At 48.1% G+C, this 22,816-nt stretch overlaps 1 protein-coding gene across 3 annotated transcripts in view; it reads left to right on the top strand.

Annotated features, from left to right (window-relative positions):
- runx2b (RUNX family transcription factor 2b) overlaps positions 1 to 16,430 on the top strand; it is a 43,515-nt gene extending 27,085 nt beyond the window's left edge. For 2 of the 3 annotated variants that reach the window (XM_086166763.1, XM_086166762.1), the window contains exons 6-8: positions 5,812 to 5,979; positions 10,310 to 10,471; positions 12,573 to 16,430. In XM_086166763.1, coding sequence (XP_086022889.1) covers positions 5,812 to 5,979; positions 10,310 to 10,471; positions 12,573 to 13,051 — 809 coding nt within the window. In that variant the 3' untranslated portion in view covers positions 13,052 to 16,430. The remainder of the gene's footprint in view (positions 1 to 5,811; positions 5,980 to 10,309; positions 10,472 to 12,572) is intronic. The other variant, XM_086166764.1, reaches the window with a different exon arrangement.
- The last annotated feature ends 6,386 nt before the right edge of the window (positions 16,431 to 22,816 follow it).

Below are 22,816 nucleotides of genomic sequence, written 5' to 3'. Positions count from 1 at the left end.
ATGGAGCCGGTGTATTCATTCATCCACTTTACTGGCGGCTCCAACGGGAGATGACGGACACACACACACACACACACACACACACACACACACACGCATGCACAGACAGGCTGATTCAGCTCCAGCTCTATGACCACTATTTTTTTTTTTTTTCAAAATCATCCCCAAAGATACATTCATCCGCGCTCGCCCAGTGATCATAAACCAGACCGAAAAGGGCTCCGAGGCCATGACGTGACACTAAATTTAGAAATTATCCCATTTATTCAGGACTTTCTGTCCCTCCACATTTTCCTCATGTGTAGTCAGGGGCTTATGTGTCTGCATTCATTGCTCCAACTCTATTTGAGGCAGGATTCTTTAATCCTGCCGCGCTTTTTAAAGAGAATAAATAAGACGTTTAGTTCATTATCATCCGCTTGATCTTTTCGTTTTATTTAATAGAGTCATTAAAATCTTTTTTTTTTTTTTTTTTTTTTTGGAAAAGATATTCAATTTCCATCCGAAATGTGATCAAGCCGAGATGAATGGTCGTCCCGTCACGCGTGTTAGCAGGCGGCGTATTTTTGTGTCTCAATTTGTGTTTCTCAAACGCTTTCTAAGTCCGCTCACTTTCTATTTATACGCGGCGACGACACGAGAGCGGTTTGCGTGCGAGGGAGACGCTGCGCAACCGGGCTTGCAACACCGGCGGCCGGCGTTTCGTAAAGAAATAAGGCGGCAAAGACACAAATTAGCAGGGGTTTATGAACACACACGGATTGAAGGTGTCACAGTTAGCCTGAGTTAGCATTAGCACGGCGTCAAGGCGCAAACGGTTGACCTCTTCCAGTGGTAACACGATTCCATACAGTATTTATTATACTTATATATACATTCAGCCATTGATTTATTGATAAATATGCCCCCTTGTGCCCCCCAATTGCCCCTCAGGGATAAATCCATTTTTTTCTGATTCTGATCCCGGATGACCTGATGGGGCCGCTATCATCATTTTTTTTCAAACCTGCTTTTTAATAATTATAATTATATCAAATATTTATATAAGGGAATAAACCACATCATTATGATTATATACTTATATTAAATAAAATATAATTTTTATTGATTGATTGAAAACCCTCCCACCTAATATTGACATTTATCTTTTAGTTTGTTTTTTTTGTTTAGTTTAGTTTAGTTTTTTATGATACATCAGATATGTAATCAATTTGAATAATTATAAAATAAACATATTTAATAGCAATATTATTTTCTTTTTAATGTTGTTTTCTGCATGATATAGAATATACATATATATATATGATTTTATGCTATATAATAAATATAATTTTGAAGATTGTAGAATTGTGATACAATACAAATATATATATATATATATATAATAATAAAAATATCAATAATAGAATTAAGAACCTCACACTGAATAATTGTATACTTTTATTTCGCTTTTTATGTGTTTTTTTTTTTTTTTTTTTTTTTTATTCACAGGAGTCCCTGCCCCCCCCCCCCACACACACACACACGCTTAGAAAAATCAGCTTTTCCTTGAGGCTGCTGATGCATGCGTCCATCCAAAACATGACTCCCATATTTATTTTGTATCGGAGATAAATGTGAGCGATTGCCGAGACGGTGGAGGGAAACCACCGGGCAACACCTCCAAATATCACAGTAACATGTACCTTGTTTGGAGAGAAAAAAGATAATATTTTGTCAGCGTCGGACGGGGTCGGGTTCGGTGTTTTGCGTGGTTATGCAAAATAAGCTGGCCGACCCCGGGGCTGCAGTTTCCCCGTGCCAGCGAACATCTTCCAAAATGTAAAAGTTCAGCGATCCTCCGCGGAAATCTCGCCGCGGATCTCTCTCTCTTGCCGAGGGAACGGGAGTATTTGATTCCGCGTCCAGGACACGCAAGCGCGCAGCTCGCCGTCCGTCGGAAAGACCCTCCGCGCTCACATCCGACGGTACGCTACCATTAATTACACAGGACTTAATATGCTGTTTGCCTACTTGCACTTACTAGCCGTTATCAGATCAGCAGGGGTGAGTCCAATCCAGACGTGCGTCTCTGGGTCGGCTGAGAAAATACTATTCTTGGATCGGCGTGCAACCTCGCCATGAGATACTATCTATAGCCGTGTTATCTAATAATTATTAATCTCCACGCGCGTGTGTGTGTGTGTGTGCCCATACATAAGCCCTGTGCACATGAGCAAAAGCGTGTTTACGTACGTCCCTTCTGGGGTGTGTTGCTATACGTCTGCATGTGTGTGTGTGTGTGTGTGTGTGTGTGTGTGTGTGTGCGAGCGGCTCACATCTGGTCTGAATCTGTCTGTGTTTCCGGCTGCTGGCTGGGCAGGGAAGTGGCAGGCGCTATCGAAAATCTCCGCTGTTTTCACAGGGATGATGGGAATCTCAGGGACTTTCCCTACGGCAGTGAAATCATTCGCCTTTCCCGCTCCTTTAAATACCCGGAGCTCATTCCTCCGCCCTGCTTGGGTTCCGATAAAACAGCTGAGACATCTTGTGTTTGGCAACAGTTGTCGTCTAAAAGGTGTAATTAAGTCATGAAAAACTGTATTTACTGTCAAGGCCACTAAACTAATGGACTTGAGGTCTGGCTGTTTGGAGTGTAAATTGGACCTAAACGTGGCTCTTGTCTTATATTCGTCCTACACGAGGCGCAAAAAAAACATCGAAATCCCTCCCGAAAGGTGCGAAACAGATGAGATCCGGTTAGCTTCCGCTCCGGGTCCGGTTTATCTCCGTGAGGTTTCCGGAAGAAAGCATCTCTCGCCGTTTTGTCAATCGGAGGCCTCCTCATCTACCGGTCATCGGGGTCTCTTCATTTACATGAGCCGCACCCCCTTCGCTATTTATCCCCCATCGCTAGGAGACCGACTTCGCACAAAGCCCACACTGTGTCCTGAGGCTTTTCTAGAATAGAAATTTGGTCTGTTGAAAATGGAAACGCTCTGATTGACTGGGCAGGGCTTGCGCGCTGGGGGACGACCAGCGCCAACGGAGAGGCCCGAATTCTACCGAAACGTAACGCTTTCGATATTAAAAGACGGCGAGGACGCGTCTGTTTATCCTGCCGCTTCGCCGACGTGATCCAAATAAAATGGCGGCCCGGGTTCGGGTGCATTCAGACGGCAGGGAAATTCAGAACGCGCCGGTGGTGATCTGGAACGGGAGGTCTTCATCCGCTCCGAAGATCGCGTCCAAAAACGGTCGGGTCGCCGGCGTCCTTGCGCAAGACGCCGCGCCCCCGCGTTATCTCGCGCGGCCGCTTCCGACATCTGTTTACGAAGAAGGCCGCCGAGTTCCTGTTTTGTAAACTCCGCTCCCACGCCGGATCGCGGTTATTTTCAAGCGATGCCGACACTGCGGGATTCATTGACGGCGGCTGAGGCTTTAAGTCATTACGGCGATTGTGACAAGTTGCGCGTTTGGCTTCTGTTCGGGAGCCAGAAAAGCCGGTTCTGTTGTTCGGAGAAGAGCCGCTCGCCCGTTTCCGCGCCACGACTCGCCGCCGTTTGTCCTTTTATTTTTAGTCGACGGCCCTCGAAGGCGTTTGTCAGAGGGAACATGCGATTTTATGCCTTTTATTCGGGGTCCTCGGGCCCCTTAAGCGCCCTCGGGGGGTCGATATCCTCCGCTCGGGGGTTGAGGGAAACACAGAGGTTTCTGCTTTTACATTTTCAGAATTTATCTTCGCAGCAGGTCAAACGAACCCTGAAATCACTTCTCCTTACCGACCGATATTTTCCATATGGGCTGCCAGCGCTGTCATTACGCCTTTGCATCCTGTCTGATTTTAGATTTTAATACTAATAGCATTTAATTCTAGTTTATTTGCGTAATACCCGGCCGTATTGAGACACAAGCGGAGCCGGTGGGAGCCGATCCCTCGGAGGGCTTTGCGGCGGCGAGGACGACAGCTTCCTGTCATCCCTCGTCTTCCCCGTTCTCACTCACCCCGGACGTCCCGGCAGCGCGGCGGAGCTGCTGTCAGGATCCCGGATTAATGTTTTGTCGGGTGACGTCGCAGCCATGAACACGATGATTTGCCAGCGGGCCGTCTTTCCCACTTCATACCAGATGTTCGCCGAGAAGTGAGGATTGAACCCGTTTTCTATGGACGGCGGTTGTTTTTATTCTCTAAAACGACCCGCGAGGAGAAAACGGCGCGAACGAAACCGACGTCTTTGCGTCTACCGCTCGACTTCCTCCCTCCTATCCGGCGGCGCTGCGCGTTCGACGCGAGGCCTTTGTTCCCGGCCGAGGCGGCAGCAGGTCGGACGGGATTCTGAAGCATCTCTCCCTTGCTTCGGCGTGCCAGCTGGAGCGCCGCCAAACGCAGCAGGCGCTTCGACTCGCCCCTGTTTGATATTTACCCCGGGCGGGGAACCGACGCGAAGCCGCCAGACACCTCTTCATTCCCCAGCTCTGCAGCGCCGGTCCATCCAGGCGCCGCTTGCGCGGGGAAATCGACGATATTTTTGCGGGGCGTCCAACAACCGACGCCATAGATCCGTGTCACGTGTGGATGATTTTGATTTTAGTTAGCTGACGCCGTCGGCGGGCGGCTGCAGGCGGCGCTGGACGCCCGGTGGTTAAAAAAACGGTTAAAAGTAATCGCAGTGGCGTGGAATCGTCCCACGGTAGGGGAAATTTCATTTGTTTCAGACAGTGCAGTAAAAGTGTTATAAATCAAAAACAGTGGTGTAGAAAGTATTGGAAAAAATATAGGAAAAAAAACTGAATAAACCACTGGGAGCGTCTTCGATTGAAGAAATTCAAGTTCGGTTGCCACGACAAGAAGATTTTGACAAGCGTATGAACAATATTGTGCAAAAGAAAAACAAAAACGTTAGTATTTACTGTTAGCACTCGAGATTCAGCGTGTCTATGGTCACATGAAATTCTTACTTTGCTGTCTGCAGTGCATTTGGATTTGCATTGACAATAAACAAGTAGAGTAAACATGATTATAGATATGAAAATGTGAACAATATGAGCGCAGCTTGTTTTGCAGGTGCAACAGTGAGCACAGTTTAAATAGTTCCACGTGCAGCGCAGGAAAGAGGCGTCACCTGGTTATCTGCAATTGTTTTGCAGATGCTTTGTGTTTATTCATTCATTCATTTATTATCAATACTCCATATGGAGACGTACAACCGCTCACGTGTTTGTGCTGCTTGAGGAACCCGGAGAACCCTGAAGAACATACGTGGAGAACATGCAGACTCCACACTCCAGAGACCTTCTTCTTGCCACCGCACTCGTGATTGTATAGATACACATGCCTAAATAAGCAATCGTAAAATTGGAAAATTAGATTCACAATCACGACACGACAGGAGGAGATTCAAACACACACACACACACATATATATGCACATGTGTGTATTTATTCTGCTCACCAGAAATCACTTGATTTTTTTCTTTTTTTTTTCCTGGTAATGTCTTGCAGATTTTCAAAGGTGATTATTTGTCAGTTTGGCAATATTTTTTTTTTTTTTTTTTTTTTTTTTTTAATCACACGCAGCATCTGCGATAACACATCCCAGTCCTGCGATGTTTCTCCGCTCGCCGCGACGCCTCCTGCCAGCTGACGTCATGTTTCAGCTTCAAAACCCGTTTTATAGCGTGTTTCATTTCACACACTAAAAAAAAAAATTAAAAAAAAAGCCGTGGGTGGCGTCGCTCGACTCTGGATCTGCGAATACCGGCGTGCGCCCCCGTATTGCTTCGGCCACCGCGGGAACGCCACGCCGACCAACACGTGTTGGGTGTCCGCAGGGCATCGCCAGAAGCTGGAGGAGCCTCCAAAGACGGGCCTGTTCTCGGACCGCCTCAGCGAGCTGGAGAGGATAAGGGTGAGGGTGACCAATCCCGCCCAGGTTCCCCGACCGACCCTCAACACGGCGGCCAACTCCTTCAACCCGCAGGGACAGACGCAGATCACGGGTAAGCTCCCCGAATCTCGTGACGGTCACGGCGCGTGGCGCTCGTTTAAAATAACAAAATTAAAAAAAAAAAAAAAAAAAAAAAAAAAAAAATACGACCTGGTTCTAAAGAGGTCAATCGCTTTCATTTTTAATAAAGTTTGTCGGTAAACGGGTCGGTGGAAAAAAAAAAAAAACGCTACCTGGACGGCTTTCAGGAAACTTGGTGCTGTTTTTAATTTCTTCGGCTTCCACTGATCTAATAGCCGGCGATTGGAAGTGACAGCGCATTAACGACTTAGAAAATACAAATATCCCATCAGTCACCCAAACATGCGAGTTCAAGAACACCGGCGGCTTTTACTGCAACCGCTCTTCTGGAACGTTGGCATCGGGAGGTCGCAAAATGGGTTCATTCATTCATCCGTTATCAACGTGGCTTGTCCTGCTGTCGGGCCTGCAGGGGGCGCCGGAGACAAAACCATCGCCCTCTCGTTAGCATGTAGCATCGCAACGTGCAACCCGGTCATACACCAGATAGCAACATGCTACCATCAACTCTGTCAATTATATTCACCGGTTCACTCGCTCATTCACATGTCATACAGACTTGCAGCCGTTCACTCCCTCATACACACTTTTAAAGAGATTCACACGCTTAGTTATACATCCTATGGAGACATACAACACTCGCACGTCACATAGCAACATAAGAATAGGAACAACTTTATTTATCCCGAAGGAAATTGTTGTGCCGGCGTTTCAAGTAAAACATAACAATAATAGATAATAGTAGGAAGGAGGGAGACTAAGAAATATAAAGTGTCAAAGTGAGGCTATAAAGTGTTTTAAGGTCTTAAAAAGTACAAAGATTTGAACGTGCAACCGTTCATCCCCTCATTCACACATTTAAAGATATTCACTCATTCATTCATTCGTCATATAGACAAACAAAAAGAGAGATTTACATGTTCACTCCCTCATTCGTGTTACCGAGCAACATGCAAACATTCACTCTCTCATTCAAATCTCAAGAGATTCACTCATTCACACCTTCGCTCAAACATATGGACGTACAACATTCACCCTGTTATTAGCATCTCACATCACAACATGCAACCTTTCACTTCAGCATTCACACTTTTTTCTCTGCAACCATTCACCCTTTCATAAATGAAACATTCACCCTGTCATTCCGAGATCATTTAGAAACCTACGCCATTTATTCTCTCGTTCACACATTGTGAGATTCGTTCACATGAGACATTCAACCGCTATTTTCATTTATCGGCTACGCAAATCCTGCTCTTCAGGGTGACGCCCGAGCCGACGCCTCCGCGGAGCCGTCGCAGCTCGTCACTTAGCTGATAGTTGCACTGTGGCGTGACTTTGCAGCGGTATTTGGTGATTTATTCGAGGGCGGTTAAAGCATTATATCCTCTGGAGAACCAATGTCTGCGGGGTAATTAGCAGTTTTAAGGCTTAATGATGACGGAGTTCGAGCTTGGAGGACTCGGACTCAGTGGCGACTCCAACTTACCTTCCATTTCGTGACTCGGTGATTCGTGACTCAGACGACTCAAACGACTCAGACTTGCCTCCCGTTCTGAATCGTGGCGACGACCACTTTCCTCCCGATTCACGACTCTGTGATTTGTGACTCAGACGACTCAAACGACTCAGACTCATCTCTCACTCTGAATTGCGGTGATTCCAACTTTCTTCCCGATTCATGACTCAGTGATTCACGACTTAGTCTTGTCTCCCGTTCTGGATCGTGGCGACTCTGGATTTCCTCCAGATTCATGATTCAGTGATTCATGACTCTGATGACTCAGACCTGCATCCTGCTCTGAACCATGGCGACTCCAACTTCTCTTCCAGTTCGTTACTCGATGATTCGTGACTCAGACGACTCAAACGACTCAGATTCGTCTCTCGCCCTGAATTGCGGCGACTCCAACTTTCTTCCCGATTCACGACTCGGTGATTCACGACTCGGACTTGTGTCCCTTTCTGAATCATGGCAACTTTGACTTTCCTCCCGATTCATGACTCAGTGATTCATGACTCAGACCTGCATCCCGCACTGAACCATGGCGACTCCAACTTCCCTTCCATTTCGTGACTTGGGGATTCGTGACTCAGACGACTCAAACGATTCAGACTTGCCTCCTGTTCTGAATCGTGGCGACTCCGACTTTCTTCCCGATTCATGACTCGATGATTCACGACTCGGACTTGTCTCCCTTTCTAAATCATGGCAACTCTGACTTTCCTCCCAATTCACGACTCAGACCTGCATCCTGCACTGAACCATGGCGACTCCAACTTCCTTTCCATTTTGTTACTTGGTGATTCGTGATTCAGACGACTCAAACGACTCAAACTTGCCTCCTGTTCTGAATCGTGGCGACTCCGACTTTCCTCCCGATTCACAACTCTGTGATTTGTGACTCAAATGACTCAAAGGACTCAGACTCGTCTCTCGCTCTGAATTGTGGCGACTACAACTTTCCTCCCGATTCACGGCTCGGTGATTCACGACTCGGACTTGTGTCCCTTTCTGAATCATGGCAACTCTGACTTTCCTCCCGATTCATGACTCAGTGATTCATGACTCAGACCTGCATCCCGCACTGAACCATGGCGACTCCAACTTCCCTTCCATTTCGTGACTCGGTGATTCGTGACTCGGACGACTCAAACGACTCAGACTTGCCTCCTGTTCTGAATCGTGGCGACTCCGACTTTCCTCCCGATTCGCGACTCTGTGATTTGGGCGACTCCCACTTCCCTCACGATCGGTGACTCGGTTACTCGTGAACCAGACCACTCAGACGACTCAGACTTGCCTCCCTTGCGATTCCCGACCGGGTCCGGACCGGTGGTTTGCGACGGTCAGGAACGCTGGCGCTGTTACCGCCTTGTCCGAAGCACATTTGGGGTCTTCAACCGTGGATCCAGTGACTTGAACTTCTCTTGGCTGTTCTGATGTTGTCAAAGCAAATAGTTTCACTCGTTCATTCTGTCGCGGGGTCGCAACCGTTCACCCTCTCGTTCCCACGTCATACGTGAAGTCATTCAGGAATCCCGTGCACACCCGGGGGTCCATTTTTTAATACCCGCGTCGTAACCAATGGCATTTCCAAGCCTGTAAGGGTCGGTAACCCCTGAAAGCATCACGAGGACGTGACATCAGGGAAAGAAAAGCGGAACAAACGGCCAGAATATCGCGAGGATCATTGAGACGGAATCCAAAGGCCGACCTCAGCCAGCTTCGCCCCGGGTTTGTTTGATTCTGCTTTGCCTTCGCCTCTTTCTCATGTGTACATTCTATAAACACACACTGCAAGGAGTTCACATCTTATTTAGGGCTGATTTATTTTCCTTAATACGCCATAAAAGATGCAAAAAAAACCCTCCAGACATCCAATTCATCTTCTGTTTTGATCACAAAGTGTAATGCACTTAAATTTGGAATATCTTATTTTAATCTAACAAAGGTTTAGTCAAATCCACGACTTTCTTCAGCCTGCTTCCGCCTCGCTCCACTTTTACTGTTTGCCTTTGCTTCCCGCTGCCGTTGGGCATAAAAAAAAAAAAAAAACGTGATCATGATCCCTCTCACTTTAACTCCAATCCGTTTCTTTCTTAATCATGACATTTTATCATCTGTTACTTTTATCTGCCCGTTTCTAAGTGAAAACCCCTCGCTCAAATGTAATTTGGTGTCCGGAAATTGCTGTTAAATCAAAAGTTGGGAGTTTTCAATCCCTCACTTTTTTTTTTTTTTTTTGACATTCAATCTTAGGTTATTTTCCTTCTCTCTTTTTTTTTTTTTGAAATGATAATAAGTACTTTGCATGCAATGGAATCCCGGTCCGTTTCCACGCTCTTGGTTGTTATTATTTTTTTTTTTTTGCATTGCGGCACGCAGTCAGTGACAAAATGTGCGTGTCGGTTATTTTCATAGTCGTCCGCTGGTGTGTTTACACGCTGGGTGTGCGCCAGCGAGGCTCTCTGTGCCTCATCTGCTGCAAGCACAATGTTTTATAAGGCAAACAGGAAGATCTTCTCTCCGAAGGTAAACATTAGATGTGTCATTATGGAGGATGTTGCGTAACGCACCGACTGCACACCAGCAGACCGGCTCGCGATGTGATAGATGTTTTTTAAATGTTTGATTTTTTGGGGGGGAGAAATTAGAGCTGGAAACGGAGCCGGTTTTAATTATTCTTTTCCTGTCTCCCCCCCCACCCCACCCCCACCCCCCACCACCACCCAACCCCCTTTCCCCGTCTCTCATCCGCCTCTGCTTCCTCCCTTTTTGCTTCGTTTCTACCCATCAGACCCACGTCAGCCCCAGTCCTCTCCTCCCTGGTCATATGAACAGACGTACCCGTCCTACCTGAGTCCCATGGCGTCCCCCTCAGTCCACTCCACCACTCCCCTGTCCTCCAGCCGAGGCACGGGCCTGCCCGCCATCAGTGACGTGCCTAGACGCTTGCCAGGTAGAACCGCTCCATCGCCACCTGAGTAAACCCGCCTTTGAGACCGAGAATTCGTCGGGAAAAAAAAAACGGGTCGCGCTCCAGACTAAAAATGGGATCGGGTGGCCGTTTTTAAAACCGGGAATCGGGGAGGGGCGGGGGGGGGGGGGGGGGGGTGCAAAACAAAAACGATAGTTTCCTTCAGTCCGCGCTCCAAGTCTTTGATCGTGGAGGAGCCGGGTTAATAACAGGCCCGGGGATAATAACATGCTCGTGACTGACAAATAAAGTGTCTTTATAGCGATGCGCCGCTCCCACAAGGCATTGTGGGTAATTGCATTAGCCAGTCTGTTTGCAGTAACGGAGGCATCTGTGTTCCAATTTGTCTTTGCTTTTCCCCCCAACGTGAAAGCTCTTTTTTAAGTCCTGCACGCCGCCGCCGCCGCCGCCGCCGCCGCCGCCAGACACGGCTTCTCCCCCTGTACACCTGTTTGACTCGCTGCCATGTTCGGTTTTTTTTTGTTTTTTTTTTTTTTTTCCCTCCCCTTCCCCCCTTTCTCTGTTTTGTACTGCACCCTCATCTACGCGTGTGTGTTCGGTGTGTGTGTGTGTGTGTGTGTTGGTGCGCGCCTCGAGCCAGGGTGAGTGATTAAGCGACACGGCCGTGTGACTCTGCATTAGAAGGGGTTTAAAATCGAGCCAGCTGCCTTGTCAACTTTGATTAGTTTGGTTCTTTCCCTGCAGCTTTCATCTCGTGAGCATCGGGCTTTTGTTCTCCCACTGACACGGACGTGTGTGTGTGTGTGTGTGTGTGTGTGTGTGTGTGTGTGTGTGATCCCCACCCCACCCGCGTCCGCCCTCTTTACCCACTCGCACACCTCGAGCGCTTAATGCCTCCTAAGTGATGTGACTAAGGCGCTCAGATCTCTGGAGAGCATGTTGACACCTCGCCAGGCTGCGCTGTAACCGTATCCCGCCGCCGAACATGCCGGCGTTCGGCGGCGAGGGACCCCTCGCGGCGCACCTTCGCCGCCGTCCCGAAAAACAGTTCGCCGGTCAAGCGGGACGGTTATTTCGGAAGTGACGCTCCGCTCCGGTCGGGTTTAGACGCCGGCGCTGGCTCGTCATCACAGGACTGGTCTCCAGCCCTTAAAATAGGTCCAAATGTGAAAAGCGGGAGTCGGGAGTTTATTGAACGGCACGGCTTCACGTCTGAGATCACGCCGCTTCCCTACAGCGGAGACAATCACCTACTATTTCTATTAGAATCAGACAGATCTCGGGGAAAGAGGAAGTTCGAAGGCCTTAATTGGCAGCATATGCTATCTCGCCACCGAGCCGGCTTCCTCGGCGATATAAACACCCCCTCCTTTCCCGCCACCCCCTGTCCTCTCGCAGCAGACATGGTGACACGGAAGACGCCTAGTGATTTATGATAAGAGCGCCATAGCTGGACCAAACCACCGAGAGGAGGTGAGGGGGGCGCGAGGGCGGGAGGACCTCCTATTCTCCATAAACTCTGCGCCCAGCGCGAAGCTCGCCGCAGCCAGTTAGTGGTTTTCGGGGTATTTTTTAAGGGATGAAGCAAAGAGAGGAACGAAGGGTGAGACAGAGCAGCTCCATCTCGGCTCTGCCTTCCCCGCTTTTACTCGCGGGCGCGCACGGCGACGCGCGAGCACGCACGCACACACACACGCTGGAGCCGATGGGAGGCGAGGAGAGGAGCCACATCAGAGCTCAGCCCTGCCTCATTATGGATCTCATGGAAACTGTTTCTGCTCAAAGTGTTTCCACATGTGCAGCTCCTGATTCATCCCAACTGCTTTTTTATGTGCATACAGCGTTCAGACACACACATGGCGCGCGCGTGCGAGCGCACACACACACACACACGCACGCACGCATTTGCATGCATAAACAGTTATCCAGATACACATAAACATGTGGCAGCGCACGCAGGAATATAAATATGCGGAGGCATAAACATATTAGCGCACACGTATGAAGCGACGATTCAGAACGAGAAGATCCGACGGCCGTCCGGGGATTTTCTTTTTTAATTGAATCTCTGGGTGAAAGCCGGTGATGTAACGCCGCCGCCGCCGTGCGTTTGTGTCTCCAGGGTCCTCCGACCTGAGCCCGTTCCCGGGGCAGTTCGAGCGTCAGTTCCCCGGCCTCTCCTCGCTGACCGAGAGCCGTTTCACCGGCCCGCGGATGCACTACCCGGCCACGTTCACCTACACCCCGCCCGTCACCTCCGCCATGTCGCTGGGCAGCGCGCACTACCACACCTACCTGCCCCCGCCCTACCCGGGCTCCACCCAGAGCCAGAGCGGACCCTTCCAGACCAGCAGCACGCCATATCTCTACTACGGCGCCTCGTCCGGATCCTACCAGTTCTCCATGGTTCCCGGCGGGGACCGCTCGCCCTCCCGGATGATCCCGCCGTGCACTAGCGCCTCCACGGGCACTTCCCTGGTGAACCCCAATCTACCCAGCCAGCCGGAGGGAGGGGTGGACGGCGACGGGAGCCACAGTAACTCCCCGACCGTCCTCAACCCGGGGGGTCGCATGGATGAGGCCGTCTGGAGGCCGTATTGAAGAGGAGGAACGGCCCGGGAGCTCCGGAGGCACGCCGAGACGACACGTTTCTGAAAGCACACGTTTTGTTTTTGTTTGTTTTTTTTTTTTTGTTTTTTTTTTAATTCATCGGTGAAGAACTGTCTCTGCCTTCCTTTCGCTTGGAAATTAAAGTTGAGCTTCAAAAAAAAAAAAAAAAAAAAAAAAAAAGAGAGGAAAAAGGTGCAGACTTGTAGGAACTCGTCTTCCTGGAATGTGTTTTGACCAAGGCACTACAAAGGGAGTCATTCTCACAGCAATAATGAGAAAGACACTAGATCATTTCTTTTGTTTACTAGTGGATAGCAAGTGGATGAGACGCCATTTTAATTATTTTTTTTTTTTTTTTTTTTTTTTTTAAATCCACAAGCTAAGGGATGCTTTGGCGTTATTTGTAAAAGACTGCCTCTTTTGTACAGTGTTTGTATTTCAATAAGGCTTTTTTTTGCAGAGCATGTTTTTTGTACTACGACAATATCAAGATGCAAGTTAAGCACTGAGTAGCCAAGTGATGAGAGTAACACGTATGTTACCCCAAGTGGTATGAACAGTAAGTTTGCTTTAAACCAATTAATTTAACTTGTATATTATGGGTTGGAACGTTGATGTACATTGAGGCGTTTTCTTTAGTTTTAACTTATAAAAGCCATAAATTATGTATTGTATTTGAAACTTGAGTCAAAGAAGTGTAATCTGAATATTTTTGATGCATCCTTATGACTAAGTTAAAATGAATTGAATGAGGTAATTTAAAGAGTGAGAGGTTTAATTCTTTTTTTTTCTTTTTTTTTTTTTTTTCTTTTTTTGTAGCACCCAAAGATTTAAATCATTTCGTCGTATGAAATGTAATTTCCAAAGAGTATTGCAACATGTTTCTTCTGGTGTAACTTTCAGTTTAACGTTAAAGAGCCCGACATCCTCGCAAGGCGTTGACACACATTTGGCTCCGAATGAAACCTTCGGTATTTATTGAGCAATAACTCGCATTGTGCCTCTTGGCAAGATATCATAAAGGAGCGCTTTGACCGGGGAAAATTGTAATCCATTTGGGAAATTCTACTTGATTTCTCTACACTTTGTCTGGCGTGACGTGCGCGCAGATGCATATTTTTGTCCGAATGAGAAATCACGCGTCCGCACATGAGTTGACATGCAGGCCGGAGGAGGAGAAGGAGGATGGCGGCGGCGGCGGCGGCGGCGGCTGCAAGCGAGGTCAAACTGCGAGGCATCGCTTACGTCCAGACAGAAGAACCCGAAAAGAACGAGTTAAAAAAAAAAAAAAAACTCCGACTCTGTATCTGCTGTCCTTTTTCGTTAACATGTCCGTTTTCGCGTGGCAGGTGAAAGATAGCTTTGAAAAAGTTGGTCTTGGTGTGTGAGACACACGGGTACTTGTTGTTTTCTTTTTTTTATTCCCTTTTCTTTGGTCAAATTGACAAGGAATCACAGAGACGGCAAAAAGAAACTGTGACGGAAATGTATTTATTTTCCATTCGTCGCCTTCGGTTGAGATCGTTCGCCAGCAGATCCGTACCGTTCCTCTCCGGCGTTGGGCGACGCGCGTGGTTTATTTGTGTAATTTCATTGTGCTAATTTAATTGATTTTATTTTCTTTCGTCTCCTCGAGGATTTAACTCGGTTACAAACCGTACGGCGAGCGTGCATAGAATGTATAACCTGACTAGCTAAGCTAGGTTAGCTCGCCGAACCCGGGAGAGAGCAGCTGCGCCGGACGTGCGTCATCGAGATTTTTTTTTTTTTTAAAAATCACAATTTTTCATCACTTCTTTGCATTTTCCAGAAGAAATACCCGCGAAATCTGACATACCTGCACGTTACCGCTAACCTGGTTAGCGTTGCCAGATAACAGCGCGAGGAATCTCCTCGGCACGAAACGCGAATAAATAAATCATAAAGTTGAGTGAGCGAACAAATCCACGAGCAGACCAGTGAAGCCAGAGTTATTTAAGAATCTACACTGGTAGCTTAGCAAGCTAAACCCGAAGGAATCGCAACGCCGCGTCAAAAAACCCTGGTGTTTAGGCTCCGACCGGATCCGCGGTAATAACCGACCATCATCCAGTGGCACCGGGAACGGGGGACGACAACCAATTTTCCAAAATTTGAGGTTTGTGATTGGAAGAGAGCGTGAAAAGGGAAGGCCAAAAAATAAAAAATAAAAGAGGCGATTGAACGCAGCTGCTGGCAGCAAACCGGTGACCGAAAAAATGGGAGACTTGTGTATGTTTGTTTGATAAAGCACTTATTTCTTGTTTTATTTCGAGCAGCACTTGTAGGTGGCTGCCAGCGGGGGCTCATGGTTTCACACACACACACACACACACACACACACACACACTCGGAAAAAGAGAAAGAGAGAGAGAATGGATAACACTTGGCTAAACAAGACGTTTTCATTGGTAGGCAGTCGGTACGTGTTTGAAAATATCTTTTCGCTTTCATACAATGTGATATTCAGTGCTCGTAGGTAATATAATAACCCAATTTTGAAAAGTTGAGAAAAACACGGCCCAGTCCAAGGATCAGGCTTCAGGCTTTTCATTGAAGGTTTGCACGCATTGCCTCTTTTCCCCCCGTCTCTGCAGAGGATGTTCTGAACTCACTTAATGGAATTGAATATGTCACACTACATTTCCTCAACTGCTTCAGCCCGACCGAGGAGTATTCTTGTTGTTACAGTGTAACATAAGAACGCAAATAAAAAAAAAAAAATCCCTTTTAGATTGTTTTGATTTTTTTTTTTTTTCCCCCCAATTAGTTTTTTTTTTTTTTTTCTGTCCACTGTCTCTACGGTAACTATTTACATCTGTTGGAATTTCCCCTCAAAACGTCGAACAGGAAATGGTCTTTTAAAAACTGTTTACCGTCATCACAGCACTGACATCCTATTCTGTCTTCATCTGATTTTGTTTTTTTGTTGTTTTGTTTTTTTGAATGAAATGTTTCTTTTTTTTAACTATTATTATTATTATTATTATTATTATTATTATTATTATTTTCCTCTCCGTTGGTTAAATGTGTACAAACTGTCATCAAGGTGCCGACCTTGTATTATTTAATGATCAATGTATGATATCCAGGAAGCGTACTTTACCCTGCTCTTATATATTATGTCTGTTGTAATGCTTCTTCTCTCATGAACTCTTGTCAGGACATTTTGACTCCATTGGATTATTTTGCTGGTACGTTTCTTCACATCGAGGGTTTTTTTTTTTGTTTTTTTTTTAATTTTATTTTTCAGTTTTCTTTAAAGGGACCTGACAACAGTGAGTGAAATTGGCATTGCGATTGTACATTTTGTTTATTTTAAGAATAAAATAGGAATTTTGCTACTTAAAAATCTCCTCTGGTCACTGAAACAACCACTTTATTTATTTTTTATTTATTTAAAAAAAAAAGGGGGGGGGGCCACCTCTGCAGCGGCGCGCTGTCCAAAGAATCGTCATCTTATTGAACGTTTCATTTACTTTTCTTTTAAAACAACGAACACTCAGGGCACTGGAAGCAGGTTTCAGCGATGTCATCCGGTCTGCCACTATGTCTGCACCAACATTGTCTTTGGACAGGGACTAGGACGGGCCGGGGCCCCGGCAAACACGGCCAGACGACTACGACTGCCACCGCCGCTGCCGTGGCTGCATTTCAAAGGTGCGCTGGGAAACCGGAGAGTCGGAGACAGGAACGGAGACACGGCGAACCAGGGAGGCTGTTTTACATTATTCCAAGACATAATAGAGCCAATCTAAGTGCGCGAGCGCGTGGAAGAGCTTCGCCATCCCCATGTGTTTTTCTAAGGTTCGGATTTTGGAACATTCTTGGGATTTCCCTGAATTTAGATTGCATGGAAAAAAAAAAAAAAAAAAAGTTCCCGCAGGTTTCAGGTTCGCATTCTCGACATTCTCAGCCATGTCTATGCAATTATAATAATGAACGGCGGAGGAACACGCGGGACGCAGACACCCAGGGAAATTAGCATAATGTCCCCGCGTGCACGGCGAGCGGGGGGGCGGGCGGCGGCGGCGGCGTCGTGGCCCCTCATAGACATTTCATCCCCGTTAAATTTGGAGGGCGAACACGATCCCGTGCAGCGATACCCTTGATTCCTCTACCAGCCTGTGAGTAGTTTTGCAGCAGCCCTTATATTATGCAATTGTGCAATCATCTACAAATACACCCATTTAGCTGAGTGTGCACATACGTGAACACACACACACACACACACACACACGGCCCTGACAGCCCTATACAAACTGTTTACTTGACCTCTACAATCGTTTTAGAGAAGCCGCTCAGGCGGGAAGTGATCCTCCAGGGTCTCGTAGCACTCACAGTGCTTTATATTTCCTCCTATGTTTTTGTCTCCACTAACAGGGATAAAGGCCGGCCGGTGTGTGAGTGAGAGAAAGAGGGAGCGATAATGCGTGTGTGTGTGTGTGTGTGTGTGTGTGTGTGTGTGTGTGTGTTCGCCCTGTTCTTTCCTACTCTTACTCAGGAATGCATCTTGATTTCTCATTTGAGATAAACTGTGGGCAGGAGGGGCGGCTGGGAGGGGGCCGGGGGGGCTAAGGGGGGCCGGAGGGGGCCCGGGGGGGCCTGGGGGGGGGGGCAGGGGTGGCTCTCCGGCAGCGGCCCTGACCTCCCTGAACCTCTCCGATCCGCCGTCATCCGAGCTATCTCCGAAATCGGGCGATCCCGCAATAAAACACACAAAACTGATCTTAATTTGATCTGATTCTAATTGACCCCCCTTCCTCCTCCTCCTCCTCCTCCTCCTCCTCCTCTTCCTCCTCCTCCTTCTTCTTCTAGCAGGAGAAGTTCGAACTGAGTCAACAATAACTGTGTACTTTGGCGCACTCTAGTGGCTTTTTATTTAACCTTAGGGACCCGGGTGAGGGGGCCCACCCGTAAGGCGCCTCCCTGCAGTCCAAGTCGGGCTGGATGTGGCCAAACCAGTGCTTATTATGTTAGTGGTACTCAGAGACCTACTAAATTTCCAACACCTCGCATTTCGCCTCCTCGGGCTGCACAAGAGTGTTTATTCCTTAAACGGGGGCCAGACATTAAGGGGTCTTAACCTCGTCGAGGAGCGGTCATAAACGATAACTTGTCTTTTGACCCGTATTGAAAGAAATGATCAGTTGGCAGGCGACCGATCTGAATCGGGGCGGCGGCCAAGAACCTCGCCGGCGTGGTGGGTCAACACTGTAAAACAGCCCGGGACGGCGTGCCAAAATCCATTCATCACCAGATTAAAGCGTGCCTGTGTCTCAACGCTGCTTTGGAAACATTCGATTCCACAAAACCATTTGCTGCAAAATGAAGCAAAAAGTACACTTATGGAACTTCAAATGCCTACATGTAATGAGCTCTGCCAGTTCAGATAATGCAATCTGATACCAGCCACACCGCCTGCTGCAAGAAAAAAAAAAAAAAAGGGGGGAATTGCTGTGAAATTGCAAGTGTCAGGACCATGGACAGCGACCAAACACACAAACAAAAGGCTCCTTTGTCCGGGGGGCCTCGGCTTCATGTCAGTGTTTCAAATTATACACCATCTCGACTGTCAAAAAATGGCAAAGCGTTGCCGCGCGGCCGAGTGTACAGAACATAAGACAGGATCGACCTCAGCCCCGTGCCAAAAATTCATGCAAAACAGGCCTTTTCCATAGGTTTTCTGTGAGGCAATAAAATTTCAAATATTCGGGCAGGGGCCCCATCTTTGCCTGAAACCATGCATGAAGGCGCTCTATGTGTTCCTCCTCCTCACATGAAGGGCTGTTTAAACTTTATCAGGCGAGTGTTAATTGAGAACTAATGGGCTGGCAATCGGCGGCGGTCACGCTCGGCCGAAACGGAGCGCCTCCCCCGTGAAATCGCCGTAGCTTTTCGGTCGTCGCTTTCCATTTTTTTCCGGGACCGGGCCGGGGGGTTGGAGGATGCCCGCGTCGGCGTCTGCTTCTGCTTTGCGCGTTCATCCCCTCTGTCTCCGAAGATCATAACTCGTGTTAGGGGGCAGGTTTTATGGTTTATGACTGGAAAATAAAATGATGCATGTTTCCTGCAGGCGAAGCGTTGATTTACAACTGCGAATGATGAAGCGAGCGCCCGGCCCGACGGCGGGGAAGTGCGGGGGCGGGTTCGGGCGGGGGATCCAGACGTGTCCGACATGTGGACGCGAGCGTGCGCGAGTGCGGTCGCGTACGCGGCCAGAGAGAAGCCCTGGCTCGCTCCTCGGTATCGATACCTGACATCATCATCTCACATAATTAGCGCGGCGTCCACATCCTTCTCGGGTGACCGTGGATTATTTCATGTGGTTCGCAACTGGAACTTCAACCCTACCCGGTAAATCCGACGGCGAGAGCGAACGTCCCCGGAGCTCTACCCTCTCCGCTCCTCCTCCGAGAAGGAATCGTATATGTTTATTGTTATCTTCTGCCCGAATATGGTCCCGATTACTTAAATACACAGAGAAACGTCTTGATCACCTGGCTCCGAGCTCAAACGGTCCACGCTTTCAGGCCGCAGCCGGCCCGCCCCGAGCTCGCCGCCGCCCCTCCGGTGATCTAAGACAGAGGCCCGCGTTTGCCAAGAACTCTCTCTGGCGAGATCGTCAGTCTTACGCCGAAAACCGCAGGCGTGCGCCAGGCAGATCAATAATCCCCATCAAGCTTCACCACAAGTCACTCAAACCTCCAAGGGCAGGCGGGCGGAGGTGGGCTCGGGGGCGGAGGGGGGACCTGGGGAGAATTCGATACTCTCTCAGATGCTCTCCCTTTTCGGACGGGAAGAGACGAGGACGTGTCTCCTACGGCTCCGTCTCTGCTTTTAAACTCGAGCCGCTGTTGTGATCTTGTCGGCGGCGGCCGCCGCGCTCTGCGGCCCGGATCCTCAGCCGTCACCTTCTTAATAGGAGGACGTCACGTGTCGGTTGTTGCCCGACATCGGGGAAATATGTGACCGGCCAGGCCGGCGGGGAGTATTTCCAGTCGTGCACGCTCGACGGATGGAAAAGACATTCTGCCGGTCGGCCGACCGGTCGGTCGGTCGGTCGGTCGGTCGGTCGGTTAGTTGGTCACCTGCCACTTTGGTCACGGTTGCTTTCGGTAATCCGCTGATGTCATATCTCATCAGACGGACCGTCGTTCGGTAGGATAATAACAGGGCCCGGGCGATGTGGGGGGAAAAAACATGAATATCACATTTTTTTTTGATCAGGTACGGAAAGTCCGATGCCAGATGCGCGACGAGAAGAAGTTAAAGTTTTGATTTAGAAGAAATCCAATGCGGCGTCGATGATCTGTTTGCTCCCGAGCGCGACGTCCCGCCATTCTTTAGCGTCTGTTCTATTTTCCGAGCCGTTCCCCAGATATCGCCCTCGTTTAGCAAAACGTCTGTCGATTAGCCACCGGTCACACTCCCGTATTCAAACGACGGACGCCAACAGTAACCCGACAGCGCGTCACGCTTCGGGAAAGCGCCGTCGATTCGCTTGTCACACGGCGCACACGAAATAAAATAAATCGTCCGCTCTCCTAACTGGGTCACTTTGTCCACGGCAGGTCTGTATTTGGCAGATAATCGGCAATAGACGGATATAATTGAGACTGGCTCTAAACTAATCAAGAGGGCGGCGGCAGTCGTATTAAAGTGGAGCCGGGTTTGACTCAGCGAGACGTTATGGCCGTATGACAGCATATTGTTGCTCCCGACCAAAAGGCGTCACCGTCTGCGTAGCCAGTTGGTTTATATAAATATTATATAATCGGTACACAGAAGTGGAGGAGGATTTCAGCCGCTGCCGCTCCGGGGGCCTCGCCGTCCGTGCCCGGTGGAAGCAGCGGCAGCCGCCGAACGGCTCCGGGGCTCCTCCAGTGTAAACATCGTGCTATCGTGCGTTAGCGCCGCGGCGGCGATGACGAGCGAAAACATGTTTATTCGGATAAATAAAACATTCTGGGGATCCGCGACCCGCCCGCCTCGCCGTCGTGCTCACGACAAACGTCCCGGAGGGGTTAAAAGGCATGGCGGCCGGCCACCTCCGCGTCTCTGTCTCCGAGATCCGCCCGTGCCCACTAGAAAGTACGCGAAAAATTTGATATTAATCGGATCTGATTGTAATTGAGGAACGCCGCCCTCCTTGTCCACGAGAGCTTCAACCTGAGCCAACTATAACTGTGTTCCTTGGCGCACTCTGGAGGCTTTTTATCTAACTTTAGGGACTGCAGGGGCCCACCCATACGGTCCTCCGTGCTGCAAAAGTGCCCGAGCTAGACGCTATTAAAGTCTTGCTTAACATGGCAAACGCCGTACCTGCTATGCATCATCAAATCATCGCCGCGGCTTGGAATGCACGGCGATGTTAACGTGCACCTCGAACGGAGCGAGGCGTCGCTCTCTCGATCCGTTCGTGTGATAACACGGCGAGCAGCGGGAGGAGCCGTATGATGTTACAAACCAAATGAAGCCCTTTCTGCAGCTTTTGGGGAGAAAGTACATCAATGACAAAACAACTGAGCGGCTTCTCTCTCAAAATCCAGTGTGACAGCGAGAGGTGAAGCCTGACTTCACCTGGCGCTGGAACACGTGCGTCCGTCTCGGGGGAGCAATTTATTCGGTAAACAGCTACGTTTGACTTGGAAGTAACATTATGGTAATTTCTCTTACACCGGACACATTTGAAAGGTGGCTGCTTCAAACAGTTTCCACGGACGCACGAGGATATTACATTAAATCTGAAAGGGGCGACGCACAGCAAAGCTTCAGTGTGTGATATGTTTTCAATATTTGCTGCAAATTCAGTTGTTTTGATGGGTTTTTTTAAGAAAGAATCTGCAAAATATGAGAGTCCTTGTTCACCTCGAGAAGCAAACACTGAAATTTGGGAAGAATTGCAATGGCTATAAAATAAAATAAATTCACACGGACATTGGTTCAGATGACCAACTCAAGCCCGCAATCATAAAATGGATTATTCTTTGCGACACATTCAGAAATTTTAAATAAACAACATGGGAAACTTGTTTTTAGAATACTACCTTGCATTAGCATGCAATACTTGCAATGAGTTTTAATGTGCACCCACGCACACTCTAAACACTGTTGCATTCTATTTCATCCGTTTTCCATTTTGCATGGTTTTATCTATGCTAGTAAATGCTTTTGCATTTGCTATCATATTTAAATGTTCTCTTAAACGTGAAATATCATCTAGCCTCCCTTCTTAATAACACCGCTAGGGGGCAGTGTGGCGTCAGGACCCAAATCGCGAACTTTCACCGTGTTCTCGCGTTACTTCCGCATTCCGCTTCCCGAAGATGCCATGAAGGGAAGCTTGCTAGCCGCTCCGTTCTTTCTCCGATTGAACAGGTCTGTGAACGTTTGAAAATTATAAAACCCCACACGAAGGTTGGTTGATATCGATGCGAGCTATAGAATTGATTAGGTCGATGTTTATGCACTTTTTGTGGTTTTAAGATCGGAAAAAAAACGTTTCCTCTTGTGCCGCGGATAGCCAAGATGGCGGCGGCTAATTCGTTTTTCTACGTGAGAGCTCAAAGTCAGATTCAAGTTTCTTTTTCGTTTTTGCTTTGGTACATTGCTTTTAATTTCATGTGTTTTTTTTTTTTCATTTGAATGCTTAATCTTAACATTCATTGTCTTAATATTGTATGATAGAGGTGGTTTGCTCAGTTTTTGGCTAATCCATTTTTGTCAAATGCACGT

Source organism: Fistularia commersonii, chromosome 20 (genome assembly GCF_037954325.1).
Source record: "Fistularia commersonii isolate RoL2024-O1a breed Wild chromosome 20, RoL_Fcom_v1.0, whole genome shotgun sequence".
Classification (NCBI taxonomy): Eukaryota; Metazoa; Chordata; class Actinopteri; order Syngnathiformes; family Fistulariidae; genus Fistularia; species Fistularia commersonii.
The sequence above is the reverse complement of the archived record's forward strand: the minus strand, read 5'-3'. Positions and strand labels throughout refer to the sequence as shown.